General features: G+C 34.4%; 1 protein-coding gene across 2 annotated transcripts in view; it reads right to left on the reverse strand.

Moving 5' to 3' along the window:
• Positions 1 to 16117, reverse strand: part of LOC131060363 (cell division cycle 20.2, cofactor of APC complex) — a 43658-nt gene extending 27541 nt beyond the window's left edge. The window contains exons 1-8 of one of the 2 annotated variants that reach the window (XM_057993545.2): positions 15832 to 16117; positions 15490 to 15553; positions 15064 to 15208; positions 10264 to 10363; positions 9978 to 10094; positions 9513 to 9695; positions 8885 to 9160; positions 8619 to 8721 (exon numbers count right to left, since the gene is read on the reverse strand). In XM_057993545.2, coding sequence (XP_057849528.2) covers positions 8619 to 8721; positions 8885 to 9160; positions 9513 to 9695; positions 9978 to 10094; positions 10264 to 10359 — 775 coding nt within the window. In that variant the 5' untranslated portion in view covers positions 10360 to 10363; positions 15064 to 15208; positions 15490 to 15553; positions 15832 to 16117. Of the gene's footprint in view, positions 1 to 8618; positions 8722 to 8884; positions 9161 to 9512; positions 9696 to 9977; positions 10095 to 10263; positions 10364 to 15063; positions 15209 to 15432; positions 15554 to 15831 lie in introns of both variants that reach the window. The other variant, XM_057993544.2, reaches the window with a different exon arrangement.
• Between the last annotated feature and the right edge of the window lie 750 nt (positions 16118 to 16867).

Consider the following 16867-nt stretch of genomic DNA (forward strand, 5'->3'; position numbering starts at 1 on the left):
AATATATCTTTATTCACGCATGCAACCATTACAGAGAAGAAGACAAGAGATGGTCGGCCAAGGATTACAACAGATCCGACAATACCGTCCCCCTTCCTTGGCAGTACACAACATATTTAAAGGACCCGACGGTTGCCCAGAGGTACACAACCGTAAACCAACCAACACATAACTACCTAAGACTGACAACCCACTCAATACAATTAATTAATACATTGTCGGATAACAAATATTATCAAACATAACAATAGGCAATTAATGCCAACAACACTTATGTTTTATTTTGATCTCTTCAATGCACAGCAAGGTGGACTACAGTATCTCAGCTTAGAATAAGCTAATCTTCCTTCTCCTAGGCTTCTGAAATCAAGCAAACAATCCAGCGCTGCTATTCGTATTAATCCCATTAACCATTTCTTACCCCTCCACCATTTTGTCAAACTGGAAATATTATTCCTTCCTTAAGGCTTTCTAACTTTAGACTCTACCATTACTTTTTAGCCTGAAAACTTTAACAAGCATATCACTATAGAAAGAGAGAGTGCAAATAAGTTTATTGATATTAGTTCTTAAAGTTGTGAATATGAATTAATTATATGGTCTTGTTAAAAGAGTAAATAAAATTGTGCTAGATAATGATATTTCCATCCTACATATGTTTATATACATTTATATGTGTTCGCTTTCTACAAAAAGTAGCAAAATACATATTGAAATAAAAGATCTCAATGTAAACCTTAAAGGAAGATATAGTGTATTAAAATATTAGGTCAATTTTTTTATGGGAATACTTTGTGAGTTAGTGGAAAACGTATCTCATTATAGACTTTGATTCTCAACCTATCGTGTGGATAACTAATCTAACTTATAATTATCTTTTGAAATAATAGATACGTATGAATTCGTTGACGATTGTTATTGTTCCTCTTTTCATTAGAAGCATAAAGATAACATTTTCAATCCTCATAGGTGCTAGGTTAAAGAATGTTGATGGTTATGAATATAAACATTATTTAATACTTAGATACTTGTATATGAATAGGACTGGAATAGACCACCAAATATCTAGTTTTATCTATCATGCATATCATTCTAACCCTTTCTCTTAGAACTCTCTTAGCCATATGATATTCCCTAAAGGAAACCATGTCATTGGTTTGTGTCCTTGAAATAATTTAGGATAGCTATGATCTCTTATAATGGTTGAGTATTATTCATAAAGAGACGGGATATTTAATAATTAGATTATTTATTTAATTACTAGGAAAGGTATTTTAAAACTGAATGCAACTATTATGTGAGTGTGAATTCTTATGAATCCTTATTAGCCTAACAAGAAATGTGAGGGCATGCTTGTAGAATGTAATAGGCCTTATAATAAATAACAAACAATAGATTGAGATAACTATAAAACCCAACAATAGAAGCCTCTTGGCTTCAATTAAGAATAGAGGTTATGTGTGAGATTCCATTGATATTGAAATTACTATTCTTGAGGCCTTTGGGCCAAGATGTTGACTGAATCATATTTTTGTTATCATTAATTAGTTTTGTCATTAGAATGTATACACATGTTGCAAGGTGTGTGCCCTTGGTCTCCTTGTTATGTGCAACGCAGCGCTCGGGTTTGTGACATGGCTTAACTGCCTCCTGTGGATTCTATAAGTCTAGTGGTTGTATCGGGCATTAATAGGTCAATCTTTTGGTGCAACAACAACCGCACTTGTAACAAGTGGTATCAGAGCTTGGTCACAGGTTCAAACCCCTCGCTTGCACTAGGGGGATTGTTGCAAGGTGTGCGCGCTTGGTCTCCTTGTGTTGTACAACGCAGCGCTCGGATTTGTGAGATGGCTTAACTGCCTCCTGTGAATTCTATAAGTCTAGTGGTTGTATCGAGCATTAACAGGTCAATATTTTGGTGCAACGGCAAGCGCACTTGTAACATACACATACATATGCATCTACATTTATATATGTATATATTTTTATACATTCATGTGATATACCTTCTTTAATTAATATTTGCATATTCTTTTAGATGATGGAATCTCTATTATTTATGTATGCTTAATGAGATGTGAATTTAGTTACCATTGCCTTAGAAACAAGATGATTTATGAATATTCTTATTTGAAGTTCAGCTTAATCAAGTAGATTCCTTCTTGCATGAATGATAGTGCATTTCTCATCTTGCATATGTGATGACTCTGTCTTCATTTAACAAAGTAGATGCTTCTCTTTGTGTGTGTGTTTGGGTTATAAATTCCAAGAAAGAGTGTCAAATATGGGTGAACAAAGAAGGATGATCCTCTTTTTGGAAAAATCCATGATTTTAGAGTGCTTTGGCTAAAGCCTTGTTCATTGAAATAGATGAATTAGCCTAGCAAAATTATTCATATGTTTCTCTTCCATATCCTGATAATAGGACGTTGCCTTTCGTTATTACAAATGCATGTAGATGTATCAGCTTGCACCAAGGTTTCCATCTTGCCATTGTTTCCAAGTAGTTAGGCTCTTTGTGCAAGGTCAATGGTCAATGGTTCTTCGTGTCATGAAGGACTCCGAAGAAGCATATCTTTGTGGTTGGATAGAAAAGCACCTAGGCCATGTTCCGATCCTCGATTTGCAGATGTTCGTGTGGATCGATAACAACTAAGGATGATTGATATAAACTTATTTTTATCATCATTGTATTTGTACTTCTTAGTTATATTATTGATATTAATGGCATGAGAGCCAATGTATATGTGCTATCACCTAGAATAAGCACTTAAAACTTCAAATTGTATGTATGATATTATGTGATTATGGAGTTATTGCTTTGATTAATGACTTGATGATGTTAAATGTGTATTTAGTTTAATTTGTGAAATATTAACTTTGAGGACCTTACAAGAGATATTTACAACGGTGGTGTATCAAGACCTCTATTATTTCAATGGCAAAGTTCAACAGCCCTTGGAATTGCCTTTTATATCGTAGGTAGACATAATTGATATGGAGATTAAACTATCAAAAAAAATTGATGGGTTTGAGAGAATAGTACCAAAGCAGCTAGAGCAAAAAACTTGCATGTTGTCAAGATTAAACTAGACATGGACTCTGCTGCAGAGGATAGCACAATGCCAAAGCAAGTTCAACCAGATTTTGCAAGTTAATGTATAAGGATGAGAAGGCTATAGATAAGGCACAAAAGCATAGTGCCTCAGTGTGCCAAAACAAGTATAGCGACAAGACTCTAACTAAATGTGTTGCACAAATTCCACCCTTATGCATGTAGACTTAAGGTTCTTTGAGGATAGTGAAGTGGAATCAGATGGGGGTATGGCACTTTGCCTATTCATACAATGAGCATATATGTTGGCACCCCATTTGATTGTGTCCAAATTTTCTTGTCATAGCCCCCTTATGCACTTTGGCCCTTATTTAGCCCATCATTTACAACCAATCTAATAAATTTTCCTAATGGCTCTCTTTTGGTCAAAGTTTGCATAATTTTTTCTCTTAGCCATTCCCCACGTTCTCTTTAGATATTGGAAGTTATAGAAAGTCCAAAAATTCAAAGTGTAGGGATTTTGTTCAAATGCCAAAGACTATGTTAAATGTTAGAACTTCAAAGTTTCCCATCCTAAGATACCTTTCTTCCTTGTCCTTCTCGAAGTTACATACTTTCTCCTACAAGCATGCTTTCCCTCTAGCACCCAGACTATAACACTTTACCATTTGGAATTGTTGTTTCAGTCATTCCTTTACCTACATACCATATGGTATGAGTTCTTTGGTATGATTGATCCCAGACCTCTGACTATTCCACTTATGTATTTTATTGGAGTCACAGATGTGGGAATAACTTTAGCACGATACTTTAGGGCATGGATTATAAAGTATTCTCAAATCTTGATTCTTGACATCCCACTATGTTATCTTATCAAGTTTGCGAGTTTGGATTCGTTCTTGTCAAACACTACCAAATGCTGAGAAGGGAGGGGGTGCGGGGTGGAGGGTGAACTAGCATATGCCATATATTAAAACTTAACCAATTTAATTGCTCAATTATCATTTACCACATTTGCAGAAATAAAGAATTGAAAACACAAAAGCAATCACACATGAACACCAAGATTTTTACGTAGAAAACCCAATGAGGAAAAAACCATGGTGAGAACTATCTCACTATATGAAGAACAGGGTACAATGTTTAGGCTTAAGGCCAAGGAGTTCACTGCCCCTGATGTAGACTAAGGCACACAACCTTAGGGCAAGATACAAAAAAATTGCGCACAATGAAGATCACTTTTTCAAGGCAAGATGCATTAAAAATGAAAGAGATACATCAACAGGATTAAACTATAGTCAATTGCATCCACTGATATGCTGATTATAGTTCTTTGTTAAAACAAATCTAAAATTGCCTTCATTGTTGTACTATTGTACTTGCGAACCTTTGCACTGCTTCACAAACACTTCGCACAACTCATACATTTATCCCCAAAATAATTCCATCCTTTATATACCAACCACAATCACAATAACATCAATTAGGTTGGCCTAATTAGATGTAATGTGTAAATAAAGAACAATCAGCCCAAAAACAAACTCCAATGCATTGTGGAAGGCAAAATGAAATGTGAGGCATCACACCATGTCGGCACACCTTCTTGTCCATTCCAAATCATTGCCTAGAGATACACACAAACCAAAACATTATAGGTCAGGTGCAAAAGATAAAGTGGTTAAGGCACACCAATACAACTAACTCCAATTATAATGCAAACCACCAAGGACATCTGTAGATGCTCAAGGTAACATCACTTGACACCAAGAAAGCCAAATAAATGGAGCACACCAATCAAACCAATTGAAGGCAGAGGAATACAACACAATCCTGTTCACTGTCACTCTGTTATAGAACCAACCAGAACTCGGACCAAAACATCTTCAATTGTAGATCGCGTGAGCATTTGAAAACTAAGATATAATAGGAATTTGCATTCACTGATATCATATTACAACCGCATGAACAAATGAAACAGATGCGCCACAATCCGGACCAAAAACTAACTAACAAACTGTTCACCAAAACAGTCACACCTAGCTGAATACCAACTACAGACCCCAGAGATCATCACCAAAGCTCCGAAAACCTTCATGATACATCTTTATATACCTTCTAAAGCATTCACAAATAGGCTCCACACATCCACATGATAACAGTAACCCACCGTTACTGCATTATACTAGACCACATCTAGACCAAAGAGTGTTACCAAGTTACACGTCCAAATCAGCAAGCTTGACATCCAACCAACAAGTTTGACATCAATGACAACAATCATATTTGCAACAATTCTTACTTGTATGCCTTGTGGGATGAATTCCTCAACATTCTTAATCCATGATTCCCAATATTTCCCTTCATGTATCTTTTTGAAGTCAATAATGTGGAGATACATTTATTTACTTTTGGGCGTAAGGTATGGTGTACTCCCAATCCTAAACAAGTGGTGTGGATTATGAGGTTTCCTCGATCCCCAACAAGCCTAAAACTCCACAACTCCCACATTTTGCACTATTCACTCCTACCTACCTCCCTGCATGACCCAAGTCACCATTAATGAGATTTGACATTGCAACTACTCCTAGTAGGTTTTCCCACCCTAAAACAACATTTCACCTTAAGGGTGCAAACTCACATTTACTTTCAATGATGGAAGAGGAAGGCAGCCCATGAAATCATTAATACAATGGTTGAGTTCTATCTCCTGATGGTCCTCACACTTGTTCTAGATGGCCATTTCAACAAATTTCATGAGATTTAAGCTAGCCTTACACGCCACGATCCTCAATTCTGATGGATTTGGGGAGGGTGACACAAGAAGAAAAGTAGTCATTGGATTTAGGGCTCAAGCCAAGCAACAAGATAGCCAACAAAGCACTATATATGCCAATTTGTTTTCCAAGAAAGGGTTTTTTTCTATTCCACATAATTGTGAGTGCGAAGGAGTTTCTAGGGTTTCGACTCCAACAAATCCAATCGCCGATAGAGAAGCACCACTTATAAATCTCAAGGAGGTTCATACTGAAAATGATTCTTGTAGTTGAATGTCTCCACGGTTCCACTTGTGGATCTTTTGGAGATTCAAGTTTAGGATTTCCTCTTGCCACTTTGCTAGAATGAATATAATGAATATTTGATGAATAATTCTAATGCATTACAAGCTTTGTCATGGTCATTTCTTCAATGCATATAAATTTCTTCAATCAAGGATGGATAACAAAGAATGTCCAATCGCTTGCTATCATTATTTGTCGTTTATATATATGCATAGCTCCTATTACTTTCTAATTTCCATTTATTACTTCTATTGGTATAATATGACTTTATAACCCAATAAATTGGCATGTATCCTAGAAGTAATGATCCACCATGCACCTAAATTGAAAACATCATTCACCACTAGAACAGGAGCAGGAACTAGTTTACATGCACTTTGTAATTCAATGATATAACTAGGGAAAACGTCCTTAACAATCCTTAAACTATTATCATATTGGGGAGTCATGTTATGCATACCCACATCCTACTGTTATGCAGTGATGTGCTTATCAGCTTAATAAAGGTTACAGCAGTAGGTTAGTCCTTGGCCTAGTGATAGCTCTTAGGTCAGGCCTACACTGGATACTACTACAGCAATTTATCCATTTGTTTAATTTCAGTTGCGTTTAATTTTATTTAGGATACCTCTAGGGAAGCTTAGGATACCTCTAGGGAAGCCCCCTAGGTCTAGCTGAACCTGAAGTCAAAGAGAGTCTTACCCACCTAAACAAATTAGTCCAAAGTTTCCCTTCCTGATCATAAGGTTGAAGGCCTTTCCCTTAGCTTAACACCCTTGGTGTTTGAGAAGAGACATATCTTTAAGGATTTGGGAAGGAATAACTTTGTGCACCAACAATACCAATCTTAAAGAATAGTGCACATATGATATATGAGAAGAGGAACTACTATTATTTAATCCAACAACATTTCAATCAAAAAGTTAAACTTCTATTTTATCTTCTACTAAGTTTAACTTCTATTCCTTTACATAATTTTATATAGGTATAAGTAGAATATATGATAGTAAGAATATATTTAGGATGAGAAGAAAAAAAAAGAAATATGATAGAAACGTATTAAGGAAAGAGGAATAGATTGTAAATAAGGACCAATATGTAAGTGAATATTATATCATACATATAATGGAAGAAAGGACTATTACTTACCAGATAAGGATATAATGATCATCTGATGAGTTATGACTTGTGATGTATCTATGAACGTATAGTTCTATTTAATGTTCTATTATGCCACATCCTTCTGCAATTCCCTGCATAAGCCCTCGATTTTCTCTTCCCACTCTTATTGGGGTATAAATACAACTCTTAAGAAACTAAAGCTCAGACTTTTTATCTGCACCCCATTCTTTCCAACTCTAGTCAAGTTTTAGCATGTGATCCTTTTCAGCCCTAGTACGGTGAGAATAAAACTGCGGCTTTGTGAAGAGCACTGTGATAGATTAATTTTAGGGTGGTCTTTTCATGAGTTGTTTCCTAATTGGGTGTCTTTGAGACTAGATATTTTACTGAGACTTACAGATGTATGCACACAACTCTCTTGGGATAGTTCTTCTTTGTGCAGGTAGGTGCAAGCTTGCAAAGTGAATTGCTAGAAGCATCACAAATGTTTTCCTCATGAATTTGTAGAATGAAGAATAAAGCATTAATCTGAGGACTTTATTTCTTCTATTTTAATTTCTTCAGTCAATTTAGCTTGTCTCGTTTGGAAGTTTGCTTTACCATTATTTTTTGGCTCTATCATTTATTATGCAATTAAGCTGTTTTACTGCTACTTGTTGACATTGCATTCTTCAAAAATTTATTCTTCTCTAAATAATTGAAGACTAGATTAATCCAAACCTTTTAGTAAGTTCTGAATTTCGCAAAACTTTCCTACTCCCAAATCTACCTAACAAATTAGAAATGGTAGCTACAATGCACAGCCTACCAGCTTCAGGAAAAAATGTGCACTTTCTCAGAAAAAATTAAGTGCAGGAGTACAGGAACATAAAAGAACAGGCTTGAAGAATAAATTGACCATGGTCTTATTATTCTTAAGAAACATAAAGTTATAAACAGTTGTCTACTCCAGACCGTATTCTTTTCTTATTCAAATAATGAGCCCTCAATTCACATCAAAATCAAACGCTTATAGCATCTACCAAAAAACTAAAACGCACAGAAATTCTCCAAACATTTTGTTGTCTGATCACACTATTAAATTATCAATATCAAAATTTTCCTTGGTGATAAGCAGCAGAAATTCAAATAGTTATACTGCGGATAATAAGAGAAACTGATTCCTCAACATGTGTTGCGTATGATAAGTTTGAATTTCACTTCATAATGAGGTTTCAATATAACATAATCAGTAAAAAAATTCAATTTTCAATGTTAGAGCTTGAAATGCTTCCTTTTATGCGAAGTCTAAAAAATGAATTGCCAATACAATTTCACATCACATATCCCTAAAGTTACGAAAAGCAAGCTTTCTTGAAAGCTGGCACAAAAGTTCAACATACCGTCATGGTTGATGATAAGATTGTCTTTGCTGCCAGAAGACAAAATTTGGTTATTCCAAGCCAGACTGCCTACTCTTGATGAGTGGCCTCCCATTTTATACACCTATTAAGATGGCAGTTTTGTCATGTTACTGTTACAAGTACACTTCACATTGAATCAACGAGGAAATTTTGTTTTCTACAACCTACTGTCAATATGGAATATGAAAGAAAACACATACAAAAACGAGTAATTTCATTAGATTGGCTTGGGTAACTTATTTTACCAGACGCAATTGTGAAGCATCCCAAAGCTGAATTTCAGAGTTGTTCAAACCAAGCGCAATGTGTATACCATCATCTGCCCAAGCAAGGCTGGTCAAGCAATCATCATCATTATTTGATTCAGATTGCATTAACTCTTGAATAAAGCTATTTTTAGCATCCCAAAGGTATGCAGTTGATCCCAAAGCAATAGCAACAACGTCCTTACAGCTCCAATCCAACAAATTTAGGTAATAATCATCTAACAGATCTGGAGCATCCAGGACTCTCTCTGGTGACTGGAAAAAGAAGAATATGAGAAAATTGGAGACCATAAACATGAAAGAATGATTTGTCTCAAAAATTTAATGGCACATCTAGAATACAACCAATAGAGCATGTAGGGTTTGATCATCTTATTTCAAGATAATGTTTGATTCTCATAGTTTAGTTCATTTATGATTTTATCCATGTCAAGACCAGATATGCTCATCATATGCATGCATAAACCATAAAGTTCCCAATATGGCAAAACAGAATTTATCTCAACTCTTCAATTTGTGTATTACAGTTCAATGAAAACTCTTTGCTGTGCTGGGAATTTAAGCAGAAAAAATAATCTCAAGCGCTACAATTTTGGTGATTACATACCTCAGGAATATGGCGATAAGGTTTACAAACTTTAGACTCATCATCAATAAATAATGCATCTGAGAACAAATTTTTTCTGATTTCAGATGCAGTCTTTGACCGTTTTTTGAAACCCAAGATTTTCTGGTCCTTTCCATTTGAATCATGAAGTAAAGCCTCTGCCAGTTTTCTCTTGTATGCTTCCTAGCACACAGCATAGCCAAATGAAATAACTTTTAATACTTTTTACTGAACCCTAACCAGAACAGGCCTGCCTATATTTAAATTTGAATAGAAAAGGAATTCAACTTTATGGCATTCTTTCATCTCTAGTTTACATTTTGTTTGCAAATGAAACAATTACATGGAATTTGGATTTGTTTCTATTGGCAGGTGTAATCTCTGATACAACATTGATAAAACCAGCTTCAATGAATTAATATAATAATTGAATAAGGCTTGATAAGGAGGAAATTTCAGAAAAACCTTGTTGGGCGATGTAACAGACAAATTTGATGATGGATTGTCCTTGATTTCTCTTCTCAAGGAGAAATTGGCCACATCAAAATTAATTGCACTACGCATGGGAATGAAACGATCACCCTGTTACAATGATCATAACAAGCAGTTCACAAATCTCCTCCATTTAGTGTTGTCATGCTAAATTAAGGCAAACAGCCATGTACTATCGATGCCATGCAATACAGAAAGCATATAATGGAAAGAAAAGAACAGGAACGACATACATGAATTAATAGGTCTCCTGTATTACCTGATTTTGAGCATCGCATGAACAACTCCCAGAAAAATTACAATGCAATATATCATGGTGCTCCTTTTTCTTGAGCAAAGGAGTGGTAAACATCATAAACCTGCAAAGAGAAAAAATTGTTTAATATGTAATGAACAGTTTTCAGCAAAATTCACTAAAGATGTGATCCAACAACATAAATGATAAATGTAATAAACCACTGAGTTGAGTTCAAAGTTGATTGAATGTAATCATAACCGTGCATTTTACAAAAAAATTAACTATTCATAGATTTTTGGATTTGACAATGAAACATTTTTTAACATCAACGTTTTGGATCATACTCCATGATCCATTATCAAGATGAGATAGAGCTAAAGAAGAGAATGAAAAAAAATAGTAGCAGAACAAGAGAGCTAAATAGGTAAGGGGAGGAGGGCACCTATCCAACAAGAAAAGAGACCAAATTTGCTAGGAAAAGGGGAGAGATAAAAAAGAAGGAAAATTGACAAGTTGAGGAAAACCGAAATGAAATATAAATAAAAATGAAAAAACAAACAAAGGCAAAAGAAATAGATAAGAGTAAGTTTGACAACATTGAATGAAATATGTTTAATATTAGAATGTAAAGATAGAAAGAGTTTATATTCTTATACTGTACCCTTAATTATAATTAAAACAAATAATAATGAGGAGTTGGTTTGTCTAAATAAAAGAACTAGTAAAAAGACTATCAAGGGTATGAAGATGTATATGAAATTAAGAGAATGCTAATGTGCATAGGAGAATATGAGGTAGAGCATGCATATGTGTATATGAAAGACAATACACATATATATACATATATGATACGGTAAACAAATGCAACTATGTGGATGTGTGAGGATGTGTATACCTTCATGTAATTATCTATTGAATGAGACTATGAAGAGTGTAAAGATATTCTTATGGGTGAGAATATATACCAATGCATGAACAAATAAAAGCACAAAACTAAGCATGTAGGTGTAAATGCAAATATCTATGTAAGCATTTAAAGGATAATGAATGAGAGAGCACCTATCTATGTATGTGGATGTGAGTGCATAAATCTATTGATTGCATGAATTAGGATGAATCTATATTCACATGTGCAGATTATGAATTGTCCAAGTATTTGTCATGTCCCTTTTTCTAAAATTAACATTTATTAAAAATAGTAAATTTCCATTGTCCAAAAATAATAAGTTGGAGACTTCAAAACACATTGGAATATATTATTTATTTAATATTTATATTGTCTGAATAAAAATTACATAATTTGGGCAAATAAATATTAAATTAAAAATCATGTTTTGGTGGGAATGGATTTTGGAAGTTTCCTTTGGCATCTTTTGGGCAACTTCAATTGTTGTGACAGTTATGAAAAGTCATTAGTTGCTAATGGCAGTTCTTTATGACAGTTTCCAAAAAAAGATTATTTCCTTCACATGCAAGTGTCCTCCATTTTGAGTTAGTGGGATTTGGGCGCCAAATTTGAATTTTGAAATGGATTCCATATATACATGATTTTGGCTCCATTTGGATCATTCTTGTTTCAAATTTTACAAAGCTTTGGCTTGCTTTTTCAGAGGCTAATAAACTTGTGGAGAAGGAGACTGAATAACAAGAGTTTGAAGGTTTCCAAGTGGGCTAAGGACGAGCATCTGAGGTTCACCAAAGTGATCTAAGGTTGGGAGGCCAAGGGTTGCTAAGAGTAATTTCATCCAGAGGTTACCATTGTGCTTAAGGATTTGGCAATTGCAACAGTTTTAGAGTTTGGCTTGTCGGCAAGGGTTTGAATCAGTACTTTGGGGTTTGACTGCTCTATTTGTTAGAGACGTTTATGGACTCATTATGAAAGTAGGTTTTCTGATATTTCCTTGTATTTGCTGTTATTTTATTATAATAAACCTTGGTATGGAGTTTGAAGTATTTTTCTTACAAGTTGGGTAGAGTTTCTATGAATTTTGTGTTGTCGGATAGCTCTAGAAGTTGCAAGTATTTGTGCTCGTTGTATTTCTTAGTTAGTGTAACCCTTGGCAGCCTTGAGGCCATGGATTTTGCTATTATCGAAGTGTTTCCTAATGTATTTTTTTTTGTTAGGATCAACTGTGAGAAATTTGGGAAGTTTATTCAGAAGTTGCAGCTGTTTCTCTGTGTGTTTAAGCTCCAAATTTGGAGGTTTGTTTAATGTAATTCGCAGCAGATGTGCATTGTTGTTATCTGATGTATTTAACAAAAAATATGATGTAAATTCATGTTAAAATCTGTAATAGACGTTCTACATTAGTTGCACAATGTTGAGTTTCAGTTTGCTATGCTTTTGGTGAATATTTCTGTATACCCGATTTCTCTGGTTTTTCTCTGTTTTTCCGTTCTTTGCAAATCTAAATTAGAAGTTAAAACAAAGTCTTCAAATCTGATCTACTTTTTGGAAAGGGTTATTAGTTATTACAGTATTCCTCCACATGTACGCCAATAACTAAGAATGTGAACTTAGAAGAAATCATATTCTGATTTGTATTATTTTTTCTAATATCTTTTAAGTTCTTATTCTTGGTTATTGGCTTAAATGCAGAGGAATATTTGAACAAATCATGATCTACACATATGAATATAGATTCATCCTTATGCATGCATCCAATAGATTTATGCACTCACACTTACATATATAGATAAGTGCTCTCTCTCATTCATCATCCTTATACATGCATACAATATGAATAGATATTTGTACTCGCACCTACATGCTTCATTTGGTGCTTTTATTCATTCATGCATTGATTTACACTGTCACCCATAAGAATATCTTCACTCTTCATGCTCTCATTCGATAGGTAATTATTTAAAGGTATGCACATCCTCACAAGCATACACATAGTTGCATTTGTTAACCATGCCATATATATATTGTCTTTCGTATACACATCCAAGCTCTGCCTCATATTCTCCTATGCACATTAGCATTCTCTTTAATTTCGTATTCATCTTCATAGCTTTGATAGTCTACTAATTCTTTTATCAAACAAAGCCCTCACTATTATCTGTTCTAATTATCAATAGGTGTAAAAAATATAAGAATACAAACTCTTTCTATCTTTACATTCTAATACTTAAACATATTTCATCCATATGCTCTCAAACTTACTGTTATCTCTTCTCTTGCCCTTGCTTGATTTTTCATTTTTATTTATATTTTATTTTCATCTTCCTGAACTTGTCAAATTTTTTCCTTTTTATCTCTCTCATTTTCGTTAGGGTTAGCTGGCAAAATGGTCTCCCTCCTTGTTGGACAGGTACCCATCTCCCCTTATCTATTTAGCTCTCCTGGTCTGGCACTAATTTTTTCCATTCTCTTCTCTAACTCTCTCATCCTAATGATAGATCATGGAATATGACCCAAACAATAAAAATGTTACACAGTCAAATTTAAAAATTAACGCATAATGATATCATGAACTGTGGGAAATTCATGTTGTTAAAAAATAAACTATTATAAATAACAGCATGCTCCAGTTCAAGCAAGCTACAATCTCAACTTATAACAAAAAGCTCATTCATAAGGATAACAAAATATCTTAAACTTTTACCTTGTAAATTATGAAATGAGAATGTACATTAGGAGTCGGTGCAATTTGCTGAATCAACTATATTCAATTCCACCAGCTACACTGACATACTTAAACTTTGCATAAACCTGACAAAGAGTTCTTATAAAAGCAGATTTAACTAACTTTCAAAGAATTCTATGGGTTTCTTCCGTTCCATACAGGAACAATTTGCCATCCTATACAACATATGCTGTTTGAGGAATGTGATAATTTTTACTCATATTTATTGCCGTGGTTGCTTATCTTGATTGGATAACAAGTCAAGAAAGCGACACAGATTATAGTACAGCCATTTGACACAAACAAGACATGAGATCAGCCTTAAACTATTCATCATAACAGTAGTAACAGTGCCATCATCTCGTAAGCAGAGCCTTCTATTCTCAGTAGACATGGTTATAATACTTCAAAACCTAAACACAAGATAATAACATACTTTGCCTTAGGATATTAGCTCTGTGTTGCCTTGTTCTCCTCCCAAACCTCCACAATCTGATATTTGGCTTATGTTTCGTCAGACCTCAAGAACGCGGACCTTGGAACCTCTACATCGGACTCACCAGAGCCACTGCATTACATTCCTTAGATCTCTAACCCTCCCTGACTATAAGCACTGTCCGTCAGGGATTACATACCTAAAAACCTTAGAAACAAGTAGTAATACTCTACTTTAAGATGTAGGCAGTTTTATCTCATCTATCTCGATAAACAATAGTTGCTAATAATCTTTGGATATCAAAGTAACAGGCAGAAAACTAGTGCTACGTATATTTACTGCGGGGTTTAAGAGATGACATTACTTTTTAATACTATTTAACATAACAAGAAAGTACTCTGTTTAAACTGGCAGGTAGCTGGTTTATCTCATCCACAACGGCAGGTGTAAATGAGCCTCAGATATCAAAATACTAGGAGGCATAGATATAGTCCTCCATTTGTTCACTCTACGGTTTAAAAGACGACGTTGGACGATGTTGATTAGGATACTGCAAGCAAGCATTTTAAAGCAGCTGTGCAAATATGCGACCCAAACATTTCAAGATGTGCAGAAAAAGAGAGATCAAGCACAATGGCCCTACAGGAATTCCGTCATCATGAATTTTGCTCCGATTTTAACTTAAATAGTAACTTTCTTTAACCTCTCAAATCACACGGTGAAACACGAGCATATGCCAGTTGAAACAATTACCTGTTGAATAGGTACAGCTTTGCTGATTTGTAACGGATTAGAACCTTCTTGATACTTCTAGAGCTTGAAATACCAATTGCAACAAGACGAGTCCAAAAGCTTTCTCCTCAAAACCATTGCCCTTCTTCGGCAGCATATTTTGCCTCTAAAAACGCAATAAAGTTATAAACTAACACGAAAAGCCAAGATTCTCCAAAAGATGCAGTACAAATCCTACAACTAGATCATCTCGTAGACAATTACTCAAGAACAGTAAACAATTTAAAGATTTCACACAAAACTGACAGACGTGGGTAAGAGCTATTTATTTTTACTACCAAAAAGAAAGCACAAAGTCTGTCAAGAAAAGGAAAATCCAAAAAAGTTTACCTACTGATAGTTGAAAAATATAATAGGATTATAAATCCTATATAATCAAATGCTTACAGAACACTTAAACACCGTAATGGCCGTCGAAAATTCCATCTTTCACCTCAGTTTGTTCAGAACTCTGTTACAGTCAAAATTCCGCAGGAAATTAAGTTGTCATTTTCAACAACAAAAAAATTGCAAAAAACAACAAAAGACCGCTAAAAGTTTAAAAGATCTTGAATCTAAAATTCGAAGATGGATAGAACACATCACGAAATCTATATTCTTTCAAAGAACGTGTCATAAATATGAGACGGAGCTTCGACATTTGATAATTCCTCCATCATTCAGCGTGAAAATCAAGAAAAGGTCATTCGGTATCAAACAAAAAACCGAAAAAAAATACTGCTATCAAACCTGTGTCCAGATTTGTAGCAAGACAATGTTATCATTTCTGCAGTAATTCTACGAGTTGTATAGTGCTGTGTTTCATGGAAAGTTTAACAGATAACAACGGAAATATGTAGATCTTCCTCCGCCCAGCTAAGCAGTTTCTGCTAACTGACAGACATTCATATAGATGTAATTGGAAAGTGTGTACCGGGGGAGCGCGCGCCAACGTAAAAATTTCTGCTAACTGACGGAAATTAATAAATATTATTGGAAAGTGTGTCCCGGGAAGGGACGCGCCAACGTTAAAAATAAAACTCATCTGGTTTTGCTCTTTTAGAGTTGTTGAATGAATTGCTTTTTACCACTCCAGGTAGGTCGCTTTTTTAGAGTTTTTTTTTTTTTTTTTGGAAAACTTTTTTTTAGAGTAGTTTTCCTGGTTTGAGGAAAAAAAAATTATTTATTTTTATTTTGGAATATTCAAATTATTTAGTTTTCTTTTTAAATATCAATTTTCCTATTTAACTATTGTGTATGTTGATTTGATCCACTTTTTCAATATATTTATGGTCTATCTATATATATAAAAGCTAGAGTGGTAAAAAACATATCTATAAAATATAATTGGAATTGTTGGTGTGATTAAGTATTCATGTTGGATATTATTCCACCTTATTTAAGTTTACTTAGGATAATGCATTTCATAGTAGTTTGGGTATGAGACACTTGGGTGTTTGTGCCACATTGGGATAGTGTGTGTAGGAGAATTTCCACCTTTTATGGTGTTGATCTTGTTACTACCAAAACACAAGCTCAATTTTGAAATTATAAATTAGGGTTTTAATGAAATTAATCTCTAAATTTTTAAAATTTGCAAAGAAATCAAACTTGTAAATGAAAATTTGAATTTTAAATTGCACACACTCATATTTGAAAATTAAAATTAAAATTAATGGTGTAAGGAGTCAGGTTCACCAAAATGTAAAGTGGAAAATTCAAGACTTAGCAAATTCACCACATGAAAGGGGGAAATCACTAAGCCAATTTTCACTTGGGGGACTTT

Source organism: Cryptomeria japonica, chromosome 4 (assembly GCF_030272615.1).
Source record: "Cryptomeria japonica chromosome 4, Sugi_1.0, whole genome shotgun sequence".
Taxonomy (NCBI): domain Eukaryota; kingdom Viridiplantae; phylum Streptophyta; class Pinopsida; order Cupressales; family Cupressaceae; genus Cryptomeria; species Cryptomeria japonica.